Source organism: Palaemon carinicauda, chromosome 21 (genome assembly GCF_036898095.1).
Source record: "Palaemon carinicauda isolate YSFRI2023 chromosome 21, ASM3689809v2, whole genome shotgun sequence".
In the NCBI taxonomy this organism is placed as follows: Eukaryota; Metazoa; Arthropoda; class Malacostraca; order Decapoda; family Palaemonidae; genus Palaemon; species Palaemon carinicauda.
Window position 1 is genome coordinate 85,721,820 of NC_090745.1, and position 17,897 is coordinate 85,739,716.

Sequence of the window (17,897 nt, forward strand, 5' to 3'; positions counted from 1 at the left end):
TATGAACTTACTTGTCCTCAGTCTGAAGTGAGACCTCCCCCGTGGAACATGGTTCGAGTTCTCAGGTCTCTGAAGAAACCTCCCAATGAACCAGTATGCCAGTCAACAGATTGCCACCTGATTTGGAAGAGTGTTCATACTAGCTTTGGCTTCGGCCAAATGAGTCGGTGAACTTCATGGTCTCTCATATGACATTGCCTATTCAATTGGATAAGGAGAGTAACATTCAGCTTTGACCCTGAGTTTGTTGCCAAGACTCAGAATCGGGGAGTAGTGGATCCCCGATTTGACTCCTTCCGGATTTCGAATCTCCGCTCCGTAACAGATGACCCTGATCATCTCTTACTCTGCCCAGTGAGGAGTTTGAGGCTGTACCTCAAGAGAACAGCTGCAGCCTGTCCTCGTGTGCCTGCACTCTTCGTTAGCACAGTGAGGAACAAGAGGAGGGTCACCAAGAAAACTATTTCTGGGTGGATTCACAAGGTCATAGACCATGCCCTGAATCCGGACCCTCCTCCTTCACATCGCCCCAGAACACATGATGTCAGGAGGGTAGCTACATTCTTGGCATTCAAGAGAAACTTCTCAGTGACGCAGGTTCTACAGGATGGGGTGTTGAAACGGCAAAATATGTTCACAGCCCACTACGTGCAAGACGTGACCTACAGGAGGCTCGATACGTTCCCTAATGGCCATGTGGTGGCTTACAACGGCTTGTATAATACCTCAAGCTCCGTATTGGACAAGTAGCAGTAGGTTGAGGGCGCTGTTACCTGGTTTTAGTCTGCGTGTATGAAAAGGTTTGACTGTCTCTTATTCTTTTCTTTATCCTCCCTCCCTGGGGGAAAGCAGCATCCTTGGTTCTCTGCACAAGGCCGACCACAAACCACTGCAGGTAAACTGTGGTTCCTTGTGTACCTAGTATTAAGTTGATACTGTTGCATCCCCATACCCTGGCGAGGTGGTATTGGGAAGGTCTTGGTTACAACAGTTTTTCCTACGAAGACACGGAATAGCTTTTACCTGGACAGTCACACTACTAAATATCTCAACACACAGCTTGTGTATGCTGTGGACCTGGCGTAGCAAGGTTGAGCGAGGTGTAGGGTCTCCTTATTTTTGGTACAAACCTATTCAAAATAAGGACCCCCCCGGGTAGCCAAAAAGCCAGTTTGGCAAGGACGTTGTAGTGGTTTGCGGACTGTGGCCAAAGGTAGCACCCAAACTGCCTAGTGTCCGAATGCCGACCACAACCTGACGTTCACTACACAAATGGGTGAGTCACCCCTAATAAATAGCGTAGGTTTGTATTCCAGTTACGGAACATATGACAAATTTGTAGATAATCTGTACATTTTCTAACAATACAAACCTTTAGCTATTTATTCAAAACTTACCTGCTAGCCCTATCCCCCTTGAAGTCCTACCTCCAAGCAAAGTAAGCTAAATCACCAAGTGTGTGAATGGGAGCAGTAGTAAGCTACCCCCTCCTACCCCTGCTAACTAGTGGAATGGGTAGTTAACCCTCGCTAAGATATTAATGGCTCATCCTTTCAGTTTCACTGAAAGTAATACCCCTAATAAATAGCTAAAGGTTTGTATTTTTAGGAAAAATACAAATTATCTACGAATTTATCATTTTTACAATTATCTATTTTTCAATATTAAACTAAGCCGGTGATCATATAAGCTGCAACTCTGTTGCTCGACAGAAAAACCTACGGTCAAAATACGCCAGCGATCGCTATGCAGGTGGGGGTGTACATCAACAGCGCCATCTGTCGAGCAGGTACTTAGTACTCCAAGTAAACAAAGAACCAATTTTCTCTCTGTCGGGCTACCGGCAAGACCTACTAATACGCTGTTACTAACTGGATTTGTTTTCACAACTATTTGGTGAAGTACACTATTCTAGTTTTGAGCTTTCGCTATGCAGGGGTTTTATCTTCATCTCAAAACTTGAACTCGTTTTGGATAGATTTAATTATGGTGACAAAGAGAGTATGGACTCTCTTTCACTTTTAAATGGCCGATCCTTCCCTTAGACGGAAGTGTGTTTAGGTTTTTAGTAATTTTGCTTAACACGTTATAGATCTATATATTTTATATCTCTCCGCCTTTATTAGGCCTCTTCGATTAACTTTCCATTTATTATAAACATATAAAAATAAATTTTTATGTTTTGTTTATATGCGACCTTTCCTGATAGTAGGCGGTCCTAACTTGGAACCGAAGTTAATCAACGTTGAGCCCGTTATATCGTATTTAGCCTTTAAAGAATTTAAAACTTTTTAAATTTAATGTTTTATGAAAGAATTTCTTTGATAGTCTTCGTACTGTTTTCAAAGATGAACTAACGTTTAGTTTTTTAGACTACGCAGTTGTTGACGTTCATACCTTTTAATGAAGGGTAGAATTGCGTGTTTCAGGACGTTCAACATGCGCTCTATCGTTACGATAGAGAGAGAGTGTATCACGGTTTCACTTTGCAGTAAGAGTAAATCGATTCTGACGTTTCGTTCATTCTTTCTTAGCTTAAATGTTTTAAATTCTAAATTAAAGGAACTTTTTATTTGGAAAACCTTTCAGTTTTTTCCTTTAGTCAAATAACATGTTTTTTTGACGATATATAATGGGGCTCTTCTCTTAGGTGCGAAATCAAGAGAGAAAGAGAGAGAGATAGAGACGGAGGGAGAGAGAGAGAGAAAAAAAAAAAAAAACGTTCCGTTCAAGCGGGTAACGTTGTTCTCGTGTTAGGCCTACTCTCCTCCCTAGTCGCTGTACGGGGAAGAAGGTAAAACGTTTCTAGGGTTTTATTCTTGTCCCCAGGCTATGTGCGGTGAGAGATTGTAAACGTAGTTTATTTGAACTAGTGTTTAGTCTCTTTCCCAGCCACTGAATTCTTTATCTTTATATATGTTTTCTGTTTTTTGCTAGTATTAATGAGCTGCATTATATGACTGTTTTCGCAATTAAAGCGGTACCGCATCAGGCAGTCACACCGTCTGTTGCCGCACCTGCTCCTGTAGACCCTAAGTGGTCTTTGCTGCAGACCATGCAGTCTCAGTTAACGTCATTGATGCGGGACTTTCGTGCGGAGAAGGTTGACACTGCACCAACCTCTAGCCTACAACCAACACGGTTGTGCGTCCTGTGGACGCTGAGGCGACCTTCTGCCGCACTCCAGCTGAGAGAGTCCCGCCACCCATGCGTTCCAGTGTACCCTGCCAGCCGCATGTTGACGTTCAGTAACGCACGGAACCTTCCGTTGACGTTCGCGAGGTACAACAACAGTCTAAGTTGTTTTGTTTTGACGCGGTGCGTCAACCTCCGCATTCTAGAGTTGTTTTGACTGCTCAGTATAGACAGTCAAAGCAGTCTCGAGTGAACACTGTATGTCCTCACGCACCTGTTGTGGTTGACAGTTCAGTTGTTGACAGTTCACAGACTGTCAAGCAGTTACATGACGTTGCCTTTTGGTCTGCTACTAATGCACCAGTGCTGTATGTCCTCACACACCTGTTGTGGTTGACAGTTCAGTTGTTGACAGTTCACAGACTGTCAAGCAGTTACATGACGTTGCCTTCTGGTCTGCTACTAATGCACCAGTGAGAGACTCACTGAGATAACCTAGCTTTTATCGGACAAGGTTCCTGTAGATGAGAAAGTGCTGTTCTCCCTCCTACTGATATTCCCTTGAGGACTCTGTCATTTGGAGAGGAGCCTTAAGCTGCTTAGCCTCCTATGGACTTTAATTAAATCATGATGATTTTTTAAAGATCTTCGTCCGGATCTTGTAACTGCTGCTCCTCGTTCGCCTAAACGTCAGAACTTACACTAGGCCTAGCTACTTCGAAGCCGTTGTTTTTAAGCTAGTGCTCTCTCGCTCTCCTGGAGAGCGTTACGTTGGCTAGGCGACTGGTTTTTGCACCAGGAGGAGTTTTAGGGATACAGCCTTTGATTTCCCTTCTTTTAACTGGCTTATAGAGCGAGAGTCTGATAGGACACGAGAGAAGTTCTAGGCTTGGGAGTTCATGCCTCTGCCCAGATAGACTTCTCAATTCTGGTAGACTCCCCCAGGCGCCTAGCCAGGAGACGCTCCAAGTTGTTTACGGGTCAACTTCTCAACTTTTGTCGAGCCTTTGAAGTTTTGCTGTACTATTATGTCACACATAACAAGGCTTTCAGGGATGGTAAATGGTTCCGCCTCAGTCGCTAACCCCGTCTGTTGCCACACCTGCTCCCGTAGACCCTAAATGGGCTTTGCTGCAAGACATGCAGTCCAAGCTTGCGTCCTTGATAGAGGACTTAAATGCGGAGAAGAACCTTCTGGCCAACAACCTTCCAACCGGTTGGTTGTGCGCCCTGTTGACGCTGAGGTAACCTACTCGCGTCTGCCAGTTGAGGTGGTTCCTCCTTCTGGCCAACAACCTTCCAACCGGTCGGTTGTGCGCCCTGTTGACGCTGAGGTAACCTACTCGCGTCTGCCAGTTGAGGTGGTTCCTCCACCGATGCGACCCAGTGTGGGTTGCCAGTCGCACGTTGACGTTAAGCGACGCTCGGAGGTGGTTGTTGACGTTCAGGACGTTCAACAACCAGCAGAGGTGACTTGTTGTGACGCAGTGCGTCAACCTCAGCAACCCGGTAGGGTGTTGACTGCACAACCCAGACAGTCTAGACAGTTTCGGGTTGACTCTGTACTTCCTCGCGCACCCATGGTTGTTGACAGTTCACAGACTGTGCAGCAGTGCCATGATATTGCGTCCGGCTCCGTCACGCATCCACCAGTGCAACTGGATTCAGCGAGTCAGACGTTGCCCACTCCGTTGCCGTTTCCCCATCAGTTTCGGATGAGGAACCCTCTGATGAGGACGTTGCTGAACAAGACGATCAGCCCCCAGCCCTGCTATCCATCCAGAAGATGCTGAAGAAGGAACGCTGCCCAGTCAGGCTGTGGATGAGTCTGGTAGGGACACTGTCATCCGTGGATCAATTTGTGTCACTAGGAAGACTACTCCTCCGTCCTCTTCTATACCATCTAGCTTTTCACTGGAAAAAGGACAAGACGCTAGAAGCGGTCTCGATCCCGGTTTCCGGAAAGATAAAGTCTTGTCTGACTTGGTGAAAGGACTATATCAACCTTAGAGAGGGTCTTCCCCTGACTGTTCAGACACCCAACCACGTTCTCTTCTCGGACGCATCGGACGTAGGCTGGGGTGCGACATTAGACGGTAGGGAATGCTCGGGATTATGGAACTCGAGTCAAAGGACAATGCATTTCAACTGCAAGGAGCTACTGGCAGTACGTCTGACCTGGAAAAGCTTCAGGTCTCTCCTTCAAGGCAAAGTGGTGGAGGTGAACTCGGACAACACCACGGCTTTGGCGTACATCTCCAAGCAAGGAGGGACCTACTCTCTGACATTGTACGAGATCGCAAGGGACCTCCTCACCTGGTCAAAAGGTCTAGACATATCACTAGTAACGAGGTTCATCCAAGGCAACTTGAATGTCATGGCAGATTGTCTCATTCGGAAGGGACAAATAATTCCAACAGAATGGACCCTCCACAAGGATGTATGCAAGAGACTTTGGGCCACCTGGGGCCAGCCAACCATAGATCTCTTCGCAACCTCGATGACCAAGAGGCTCCCAATATTTTGCTCACCAATCCCGGACCCAGCAGCAGTTCATATAGATGCCTTTCTACTAGATTGGTCACATCTAGATCTATATGCATTCCCTCCGTTCAAGATTGTCAACAAGGTACTGCAGAAGTTCGCCTCTCACGAAGGGACAAGGTTGACGCTAGTTGCTTCCCTCTGGCCCGCGAGAGAATGGCTCACCGAGGTACTTCGATGGCTAGTAGACGTTCCCAGAACACTTCCCCTAAGGGTGGACCTTCTACGTCAGCCACGCGTAAAGAAGGTACACCAAGGCCTCCACGCTCTTCGTCTGACTGCCTTCAGACTATCGAAAGACTCTCGAGAGCTAGAGGCTTTTCGAAGGAGGCAGCCAGAGCGATTGCTAGAGCAAGGAGAACATCCACCCTTAGAGTCTACCAATCGAAGTGGGAAATCTTCCGAAACTGGTGCAAGTCAGTATCCGTATCCTCGACCAGTACCTCTGTAACTCAAATAGCTGACTTTCTCTTATATCTGAGGAAAGAACGATCTCTTTCAGCTCCCACTATCAAGGGTTTCAGAAGCATGTTGGCATCAGTCTTCCGTCACAGAGGCTTAGATCTTTCCAACAATAAAGATCTACAGGACCTCCTTAAGTCTTTTGAGACCACGAAGGAGCGTCGTTTGGTTACACCTGGTTGGAATTTAGACGTGGTACTAAGATTCCTTATGTCAGACAGGTTCGAACCGCTACAATCAGCCTCCCTGAAAGATCTCACCTTAAAGACTCTTTTCCTGATATGCTTAGCCACAGCTAAAAGAGTCAGTGAGATTCATGCCTTCAGCAAGAACATCGGATTCTCATCCGAAACGGCTACATGTTCTACAACTTGGTTTTCTAGCCAAACACGAGCTGCCTTCTCGGCCTTGACAAATATCGTTCGATATTCCAAACTTATCGTATGGTTGGAAATGAACTAGAAAGAGTCTTATGTCCTGTAAGAGCTCTTAAGTTCTATTTAAAAACCTTTACGAGGCCCGTCTGAAGCTTTATGGTGTTCAGTTAAGAATCCATCTTTGCCTATGTCAAAGAATGCTTTATCCTATTTTATCAGACTGTTAATACGAGAAGCTCATTCCCATCTGAATGAGGAAGACCAAGCTTTGCTGAAAGTAAGGACACACGAAGTTAGAGCTGTCGCAACTTCCGTGGCCTTTAAACAAAATAGATCTCTGCAAAGTATAATTGACGCAACCTATTTGAAAAGCAAATCAGTGTTCGCGTCTTTTTATCTTAAGAATGTCCAGTCTCTTTACGAGAACTGCTACACTCTGGGACCATTCGTAGCAACGAGTGCAGTAGTGGGTGAGGGCTCAACCACTACAATTCCCTAATTCCATAACCTTTTTAATCTTTCTCTTGAAATGTTTTATTATTGTTTTTGGGTTGTCCGGAAGGCTAAGAAGCCTTTCGCATCCTACTTGATTTGGCGGGTGGTTAAAGTCATTTCTTGAGAAGCGCCTAGATTAGAGGTTTTGATGAGGTCCTGTTGTATGGGTTGCAACCCTTGATACTTCAGATCCTAGGGGTCGCTGAGCATCCTAAGAGGATCGCGAGGCTCCGTAAGGAAGACGTACTTAAAAAGGCAGAGTAATTGTTCAAGTCGACTTCCTTACCAGGTACTTATTTATTTTATGTTTGTTATTTTGAATAACTGCTAAAATGAAATACAAAATACTTAGCTCATAATAATGTAAACATGTAATGCTGGTCTCTACCCACCCCCCTGGGTGTGAATCAGCTTATATGATCACCGGCTAAGTTTAATATTGAAAAATGTTATTTTTATTAATAAAATAAATTTTTGAATATACTTACCCGGTGATCATATATTAAAGGACCCTCCCTTCCTCCCCAATAGAGACCCAGTGGACCGAAGAGAAAATTGGTTCTTTGTTTACTTGGAGTACTAAGTACCTGCTCGACAGATGGCGCTGTTGATGTACACCCCCACCTGCATAGCGATCGCTGGCGTATTTTGACCGTAGGTTTTTCTGTCGAGCAACAGAGTTGCAGCTTATATGATCACCGGGTAAGTATATTCAAAAATTTATTTTATTAATAAAAATAACATTTTTTGGTAACTCTAGGGCCCGTTTTTTATAGCTACGAAGAACAAGCTTTTGTCGTTTAACTAAAGGAAAAACTTTCCATACCTTTTTTTGGGAATTGCCAGAGTAGGAACCCAAACTCAGGAGAGAAGTTCGTGAGTGGTGAGCTCCCCTGGTGAGCCCACCGCACTCTTGATACTCACAGTTTGAAGTTGAAAGAGATGTTCATTAAAACACAAACAACATAAAATGGTGAGAGAAGGCCATTATGTGACCTAGAGCCTAGTATCAAAATTATAAATTATGCTGAAGTTTATTTATGACATCTCTAGGTTACATTACTGACTATCACATTAACCCAGTGATGGGTAAATGATAATCAGACAACAAACTTATTCAATTTATATCCTTATCTATTGTTCATGTTTTCTCTATATTTACTTCTTGTATAAAGATTTAAAAGGAAAAGCTAATAATGAAAGGAATAGTATAGAAAATTAATATTTTTATTTCTCAACCTTTGTATTATAAATATCAGCAGAGAAAGTAAAACTATCAAAGTAATTTTTTTTTTTTACATTTATGAAAACACTAGTGTCTAGTGTGACAAATAAAGCCCTAAAGAATGCTAGAGGTACAGTATTTGGATTAACTAGAATTAGTATTGCATTGACATTCTCACCAACGAAGAACCAAGAAAACATACGTACGCTACTTTAGCTTCTCTAAGACTTGTAAGTCACATGCGACACAAAGACAAGGCAAACATGGTAATTTTCTCACAGACTTGTGCACTAGGTTAGGTTTTAGTGTTTAAGAAAGAGGAAAGGGTAAAAAAAGTTGGTTAGGTTGGTTGAAATGATATTAAAAAGAACAAAGATTTAAAACGAAATGCTAATAATGAATGGAATTGTGAATATACATTCTGCTATATTCTTTTTTTTTTCAAATTTAATTCTAAATATTTGGCTTATCTTAAACTTTCTTTCTTCTCTCTCAGTTCTTGATTTCTTAAAGCATCATCTTAAAAGATAAAATTTTTATTATATGGACTGTATACCTTAGAAAATCAATATTTTTTTTATTTCCCAACCACTGTATTATGAATATCAGCAGAGAAAATAAAACTATCAAAGTTATTTTATTTTATTTTGCAATTATGAAAACACTAGTGTGAAAATTAAGCCCTAAAGAATGCCAGGAGTGTTTGGATTAACTAGAGTTAGTTTTGCATTGACCTTCTTACCAATGAAGAACCAAGAAAACACACTTGTGCACTAGGTTAGTTTTTAGTGTTTGATAAAGAGGAAAGGGCCAGAAGAAGTTGCTTAGGTTGGTTGAAATGACGTTAAAAAGGACAAAAATAGCACCAATAGCAGGGTGTGGCAAGACAGGATATGTTAAGTGAGAGTTGGTTTACATCGAGGATTAGCACTTGAGCCCTTTCTGTTTGGGCTAGTTCTGGATGTATTGAGTAAAGGAATTAAGAATAAAAATTTATAGGCCTTGTTGAATACATATGAGCCAGTGATTATGTCAGAGATTGAAGAATTGCAGAGTATTAAAAAAAATCTTAATTGCGGTAGTATGCAAATCGTCATCGTCGTCGGCGCCCACTCATGTCCGAGTATTGGGTTCTGTCGTTAGCCATCAGCCTCCTATCTGTGGGGTGGGTGCTTATGTCTGATGTGGCTGTTAAGTCCTAGTCTGTGGTGGAAGAGTCGCGGACAGTGTTCACAAGGGAGGGTAGGTGGTGGGCGGGGCTGTTCTAATCGCTCTCTCCTTCTTCTCCTCCTAGCCTCCTCATTTTGTCTCCTCCTCTCCTCGAAGTCCACGGTGCCATGGTGTACTGTACTCCTCCAGGTTTTCCTGTCCCTGGCTGTTTCTTCCCATGAGGAAGGATCGATGTCAGTTAGAGCCAGGGTGCGCTTTAGTTGATCTTTATAGCGCATTTTCGGGGCTCCTCGTGGTCTGGTGCCCTGGGTCAGTTCTCCGTAGAATATTTTCTTTGGGAGCCTAGACGGATCCATCCTATGCACGTGTCCTATCCAGCGGAGGCGGTGGTGGATGATGGTGGCCTCCACGCTGGTCAGCGAGGCACGTTCTAAGACTTCAATGTTGGTGGTGTGGCTCTCTCAGGGGATTTTCAAGATCTGCCTCAGTTTCATTTGTTGAAAGCGTTCTAGGTTTTTAAGATCGTTTTTATATAGCGTCCATGTTTCACATGCATACAGGAGCGTGGAGAGGACTACTGCCTTGAACACCATTATTTTGGTGGTCATTGTCAGTGCGTGGTTGTTAAATACGCGGCAATTGAGTCGGCCAAAGGCGGAGTGGGCTGCCCTGATCCTGTTCTCCACGTCCTTTTTGCTTGTGGGAGCTGATGTTAGGATGCTTCCTAGGAAGGAGAACTGGTCCACCTGTTCTAACGGTTGGTCATTCACTGTGGTATTGAAGTTGGGGAGCATCAGTCCTGGTGGATGTTGGACAAGGGTCTTGGTTTTGTCTGTGTTGACTTGCATCCCAAAACGTTCGTAGGCAGAGTTGTATGCATCAGCTAACGACTGCAGGTCCTCTGCCGTCTGACCTGGGGTGGCATTGTCGTCAGCATACTGCAGTTCTCGCACTGCACACAAGGTGGTCTTGGTTCTGGCGCGGAGTCTAGCGAGGTTGAAAGCGCCTCCATCCATGCGGAAACGTAGGTCGACTGAGGGTGTGTCTGGGGGAATCTCGTTGAGCATTGCTGCGGTGTATAGTGAGAAACACGTTGGGGCCAGAACACACAAATGTAGGTAAAATAGTTGTGTCCAGCAAGTAGGTAGGGGATAGGATATTTACACAAGATACAAGAGGCATAGATTCAAAATTTATAGAGAATCTAGATACAGTACTTGAAATCTATTTTGAGCCAGAAGAGAGGGTGGACAGCTAAGGTTTAAATTAGGTTAAAATCAGACTAGGGGAAATGGAAGGTGGTGGCAGGGTAGTGTGACAAAACTATGCCAAATAAACTGAAAATGAAGACATATTGTTCTAGAATTAGACCAGTGTATGGTTCATAAATATGAGTAATAAGGAAGAAACATTATAAGGTGCAGCGAACAGAAATAAGGATATAGATTTGGATTTTGATCTCTGCGAGACATGCTGACAAATGAAGAAATTAGCAGTGAAAGGGTGGTAAAAATTATTGATTTGATAAGAGTTAATGTTGAGGTGGTATTAAGATTTAGTGAAGATGGGTAAGGGGGATCTCAATAAATAGACCTTTACAGTAAACTCCAATCATTGTTGTAATCAAACAAATTCCCTAAAATTATAAACTGTCTCTTCTAACAGATAAATTTTGTATGTTACATGAGGATACTGTAAAATTTGAAATATAACTCTCTCTCTCTCTCTCTCTCTCTCTCTCTCTCTCTCTCTCTCTCTCTCTCTCTCTCTCTCTCTCTCTCTCTCTCTCTCTCTCTCTCTCTCTCCATAATGTTAGCCAACATGTGAATTTAATCACATGGTCTGTAGGGGACTTGCAGATGACTTACCAGGCAGGACATGTTCAGGTGTTTTCATGTCTGAATACAAGTGGTGATTAATGGTACAAATTTTGCCTAAATGAGAGCTCGAATATGGGGTTGCCAGTTTGTATATTAAATCTGCCTTGTGGCTCATAAGGAATGCACATACTACTGGAAACCTATTTGACAGTGCATGTACTTCAGTAGACAAGTAGACGTACATAATCCCATAATGGTTTATGCATATGATCTTTCAAGGTCTCTCACATAGTTCTCAATGCAAGAGTAATAAGATAGATTTTATTATTTATATGACATATCACATACTAGCAGAATAACTTTAGAAAGGTAGTATCTAATACAGTACGGCAGTAGAATGTAAGTCATTACAGTTACACAAACATAAGAGATACTTAAGAGAAACACAGTACTGTACAGTAATTTATTGTATAATTGACACAAAATATGCCGAAGGGTGTAAACACTAGAAGCCAAAATATGAACATACCGGGAAAATATAGTAATGTACTAACACAGTTGCAGTTTACAGAACTCTATTTTAGGGCTTTCTTTTTTCTTTTGTAATTATAGTATTTTCAAATGTAACTTCTTTGTATATTCTTAAAAATTCCAAATACTGTACATTTATGTAAATTCTTAGTTTGTCTACCTATTAAAACAATGTAATATTCTATATCGTAAAAGAATAAGCAATTTTTTTTCCAGCTCATGTTATGAACATCGCCTGCAAAAACACTTGGAAATTTGTAATGCAAAGGAAGTGTTAGGCTTTGAATATATCAAGAAGAATGTGAATCTTGGCCTGTCCCTGGAAGAACCTTTAAAAGTATCCTTGTCATCTTTATCAGATGTTGAGCTACTTTCTTTCATCAAGAAAGTAGAAGTTGTTCATAAAGGTATGGTAGTATTTTATTGATGGTACTGTGCTATACTTTGATTTTATTTCAGTGATTCACCCAAAATTTATAGTTGTTCCTACATGAATACAAACCCTTGTTCTTTAGTCAGAGTATTTTTTTTTAGCTTGGCTGAAACTTGGCCATCAAAGATAATAATGAGGTTTCGGTAGTTACTGATTGGCGTCATGGAAGCTCCACCCCCTAGCCAGTACACTGAGTAGCCACTTTCTTACCTGTTGGAGAGTAGAGATGTACCCCTGTGCTGCCAATTGGCTGTTTTAATATTTTTTCTAGATATTGGTTAGCAGTTTGTTGTGTGCAGGGGAAAATAAGGTAGAAGAAAGGTTTTGTATTTTTCCTGATAACTATAGCAGACTATCAGTTTCTGTGTAACCTGCTGATATAAACTTTTTGTTCAACAGCATTCCTGTTGCTGTGTATTCCCGTGCAATTATAGATTAGTGATGATGATGTCATCGTAACTCAGGAAGTGGAACATCGTTGCAAACAGTCAATAGAAATAGAACCAAAAGTTACTCCTTCCCCTCTGCAGCACCTTCTGCTCTTCACACTGTCTTTTGGAAGAAAGAGCTCCTCCTTTCTGTTTTCTCATATAAAAGACATAATGTAGTCTTGTAAGTTGATCAATAGGAGTTGTGTATATGTGATGTGACTTACTATTTCTCTCCCCATGAGAGAGACAGTGTTGCCCAAGCGTCACAGTGACTTTTACCGAAGATGAAGAATAAGACAACGATAAGATTAGCGTGCTGTTATAAGTGTGTGTGGTCCTGCAGGAGCACCAACTCATCTGTACGCTCATGCTATTAGGGGCGCTACTATGTTCTATTGTGGACCCTCACCAATTATTGAAGTGCTTATCATCTTGTGACTTGATTTCTTTTTAGAAACCCTTAAAAGAAGAGAGGGAAGCTAGTCTTGTGTATGTAAACCCAGTTCAGTTACAGGAAATTCAATAATATTATCAGGCACATAAATAAATGTATGATTTTTAAATATTTAACTTAGCCGGTGAATATATAATAGCTGCAACTCTGCGGCTCGACAGAAAACACACTTAAAAAACTCGCGAGCGATCGCTATGAAGGTTGCGGGTGTGCCCACAAGCGCCAACTGTCGGCCAGATACCACTCTTGTATGTAAACAAAACCTTCAATTCTTCTCTGTCGACGTTGACAACAAGACGTATCAATACTCGCTGTAGAACCTGGAGTTTTCTCAACATATTTGGTGAAGTACTTCATTTTGGTTTGAGCTTTCGCAGTGCAGGTGTTTTATCTTCATCTTAATGAACTCGTTTTTGGATAGATTTAATTTTTGATGACAAAGAGAGTATGGACTTTCTTTGACTTTTAAATGGCCGACCCTTCCCTTAGACGGAAGTGTGTTTAGGCTTTTAGCAATTATCTTATCACGTTATAAATTAATTATAGATTTTCCTCTATATATTTTATATCAACCGCCTTTATTAGGCCTCTTCGATTAGCTTTCCATTTATAATAAACATCAAAATAAATTTTAATGATTTGTTTATATGCGACCTTTCCTGAGAGTAGGCGGTCCTAACTTGGAAACCGAAGTTAAAAAAGAGCTAATGATTTAAAACTTATTAAATGAATATTTTTTGATAGATATTTTATGAAAGATTTTCTTTGAATAGTCTTCGTACTGTTTCAAAGATGAACTAACGTTTAGTTTATTTATGCTACGCAGTTTGCGCTCTATCGTTACGATAGAGAGAGAGAGTATCACGGTTTCACTTTGCAGAAAGAGTAAATCGATTCTGACGTTTTGTTCATTCTTCTTTCAAAGCTTAAATGTTTTAAATTCTATTTTAAAGGAACTTTTTGATTGAGAAACCTTTCAGTTTTTTCCTTTGGTCAAATAACCTGTTTTTTTGACGAAATGTAAGTGGGCTCTTCTCTTAGGTGCGAAATCAAGAGAGAGAGAGAGATAGAGACGGAGGGAGAGAGAGGAGAGAAAACGTTCCGTTCTTTATCTCGTCCCAAGCGGGTAACGTTGTTCACGAGTTACTCTCGTCCCTAGTCTCTGTACGGGGAGAAAGGATAAAACGTTTTTAGTTTTTTATTCTCGTCCCAAGGCAATGTACGGTGAGAGATTGAAAACGTAGTTTTGAATGAACTAGTGTTTAGTCTCTTCCCCAGCCACTGATTTTTTTATCTTAAAATATGTTTACTGTTTTTTTGCTGGTATTAATGTGCTTGCATTATACGACTGATTTCGCAATTACAACCTTTTGATGAGGGTAGAATTGCGTGCTTCAGGTAGAAATCAGTTTTATTCATACCTGATGTGAATTGTTAAAAGATTCGATTTCAGTGAAATAAGTGCAAAACAGAAAATCGTAGTGATAAAGTGATATTGCGCAAAGTGTTATCAGTGTTGCGACCAAAGGTTCGTCTGTTCGTGCCTGTCGTTCGCCTAGTCCGGGACTTCTTGCAAGCTCCCAAGCCTAGGGGAGAAGTAATGTCGTACGACTTATGGGTTCGAGAGGCCTTGATCAGCGAACAGACGTTCCCTCTATGGTATCGGGTGTATCTTACCAAGATCACCCCTACCATAAGGCGAGAGAGACGATTTTCTCCTCGTCATCCGAAGGCTTTTCGCATAAGAAACCGTGAAACAAGGTTTCGAGGCCCTTTAAGCGAAAGTCAGTCCTTTCAGGACAGGTCCAGCGTCCTGGTTTTAACCATTAGGACAGCTCTGACCCTATGCAGTCATCGGAAGACTGCTCGCCGCCTAACAAAAGCGTAACACAGACTCCGAGAGTCTTTTTGTAGGCAAGGTTTTGCGGTCACAGACGTTACTCTCGTCTCTTACCGCTACCATTCCCGTTGATCCTAAATGGGTTGTACGGCAAGACATGCAGAATAAGCTTGCCTCCCTTATGGAAGACTATTCTGCCGATAAGTCCGTTGAGCCTAGCCGTTTATCTCATCGAGATCCTGGCTTTCAGCCACCCTAACGTTCCTTTGTGCGTCCTGTTGACGTTGGCGTAGCTAAGTCACGTCAGTCAGGTTGTTTAGAACCCCACTCGATGCGGTCTCGTGTGGATTTTCAGCCACATTTGGACGTTAGGCCACTTGCTGATGCTCCTGTTGACGTTCAGGACGTTCGCTAACAATCGGAGTTGACTTGTTTTGACGCTGAGCGTCAACCTCCGCATTCTAGAGTTGTTTTGACTGCTCAGTCTAGGCGGTCAAAGCAGTCTCGAGTGGACGCTGTGCGTCCTCACGCACCTGTTGTTGTTGACAGTTCACAGACTGTCAAGCAGTTACATGACGTTGCGTCCTGGTCTCTCGCACCTGTGGTTGTTGACAGTTCACAGACTGTCAAGCAGTTACATGACGTTGCGTCCTGGTCCGCTACTAATGCACCAGTGAGTGTGGACTCTGCTTGTAAAGCATTGCCACCACGGTAGGTCTCTCCCTTGCTTGAGACTCAGCTATTATCGGACAAGGTTCCTTCAGATGAGGAAGTTGCTGTTCCCCCTCCTACTGATATTCCCTTGAGGACTCTGTCAGACGGAGAGGAGCCTAAAGCTGCTTAGCCCTCTATGGACTTTAAATAAATCATGCTGATTTTTAAGGATCTTTGTCCGGATCTTTTTGTAACTGCTGCTCCTCGTTCGCCTAAACGTCAGAGCTTACACTAGGCCTAGCTACTTCGAAGCCGTTGTTTTATAAGCTAGTGCTCTCTCGCTCTCCTAGAGAGCTTTACGTTTGCTAGGCGATTGGTTTATCACCAGGAGGAGTTTGGGGGATACAGCCTTTGCTTTCCCTTCTTTTAAAATGGCTTATAGAGCGAGAGTCTGATATGACACGAGAGAAGTTCTCGGCTTGGGAGTTCCTGCCTCTGCCCAGATAGACTTCTCAAACCTCATAGACTCTCCCTGGCGCCTGGCCATGAGACGCTCCAAGATTTTACAGGTCAACTTCACAGCTGTTTTCGAGCCTTTGAAGTTTTGCTGTACAATTATGTCATGCATAAACAAGGCTTTCAGGGATGGCTCCAATGATCTGACAGCCACGTTCTCTGCAGGAACAAGTCCCTCAGGGATGGCTCCATGATTTGGCAGCCATGTTCACTGCAGGAGTACGTAAGAGGCAAGTGCGCTCAATGTGTTCATTGTCAAGACAAACTTCACGATGAAGTCTACCAGGCTGTCTTGACAGCATTTATGGAAGGCGACTGGATGGTCTCTCTCGACCTTCAGGAGGCATACTTCCACATTCCTATACACCCGGATTCCCAACCGTTTCTGAGGTTTGTTTACAGGAATGTGGGGTACCAGTTTCGAGCCCTGTGCTTTGGCCTTAGTCCTGCGCCTCTCGTGTTTACGAGGCTCATGAGGAATGTGGCAAAATCCCTCCATCTATCGGGGATCCGAGCCTCCCTGTACTTGGACGACTGGCTTCTCAGAGCATCGTCCAGCCTTCGCTGTCTGCAGGATCTACATTGGACGTTGAGTCTAGCCAGGGAGTTGGGACTGTGGTCAACCTAAAAGTCCCAACTGATCCCATCCCAGATTATTCTATTTTTGGGGATGGAGATTCGCAGTCAAGCCCTGCTCGAAGTCCAACTAATGCTGAAAAGAAAACGTTTATTCAGTCAGGAGTTGGAACAGTCTCGTAGGGACTCTCTCATCCCTGGAGCAGTTTGTCTCACTAGGGAGACTACCCCTTCTGCCTCTCCGGTTCCATCTAGCCTCTCACTGGAACTAGGACAAGACATTAGAGACGGTATCATTCCCAGTCTCCGAACCAATAAAGGCATGCCTGAAATGGTGGGACAGCAATATCAGTCTGAGAGAGGGACTATCCCTAGCAGTCAAGAACCCAAACCACGTGTTGTCCTCAGACGCGTCGGGTTTGGGTTGGGGTGCGACCCTGGACGGTCGGGAATGCTCGGGTCTGTGGACCTCAAGTCAGAAGAGCATGCACATCAACGGCAAGGAGCTATTAGCAGTCCACTTGGCCTTGATGATATTAGAAAGCGTCTTCGAAACTAAGTGGTAGAGGTCAACTCAGACAACACCACAACTTTGGCGTACATCTCCAAGCAAGGAGGCACACACTCCTTCACGCTGCTCGAGATCGCAAGGGACCTTCTCTTATGGTCAAGAATTCGAGGCATCTCCCTGTTGACGAGATTCATCCAGGGGGACTTGAACGTCTTGGCAGACTGTCTCAGTCGGAGGGGTCAGGTGATACCCACGGAATGGACCCTCCACAAGGACGGGGGCAAGAGTCTTTGGGCTACTTGGGGTCAACCCACCATAGACCTCTTTGCCTCCTCGTTGACCAAAAGGTTACCAATCTTTTGCTCTCCAGTCCTAGATACAGAAGCAATCTACATAGACGCGTTTCTACTGGATTGGTCTTTTATGGACTTATATGCATTCCCACCATTCAAGATAGTCAACAAGGTACTGCAGAAGTTCGCCTCTCACGGAGGGACAAGGTTGACGTTGGTTGCTACCCTCTGGCCCGCGAGAGAGTGGTTCACCGAGGTACTTCAATGGCTGGTAGACTTTCCAAGAAGTCTTCCTCTAAGGGTAGATCTGTTACGTCAGCCCCACGTAAAGAATGTCCATCAAAGCCTCCCCGCTCTTCGTCTGACTTCCTTCAGACTATCGAAAGACTCTCAAGAGCTAGAGGCTTTTCGAAGGAGGCAGTCAGTGCGA

At 43.3% G+C, this 17,897-nt stretch overlaps 1 protein-coding gene across 6 annotated transcripts in view; it reads left to right on the top strand.

Moving 5' to 3' along the window:
• LOC137615305 (tRNA:m(4)X modification enzyme TRM13 homolog) overlaps nt 1-17,897 on the top strand; it is a 203,422-nt gene that overhangs the window by 24,361 nt on the left and 161,164 nt on the right. For all 6 annotated transcript variants that reach the window (XR_011039214.1, XR_011039216.1, XR_011039215.1 and 3 more), the window contains exon 4: nt 11,976-12,166. Coding sequence is in view for 3 of the 6 variants with exons in the window: in XM_068345061.1 (XP_068201162.1) it covers nt 11,976-12,166 (191 nt within the window). In the remaining 3 variants the exon portion in view is untranslated. The remainder of the gene's footprint in view (nt 1-11,975; nt 12,167-17,897) is intronic.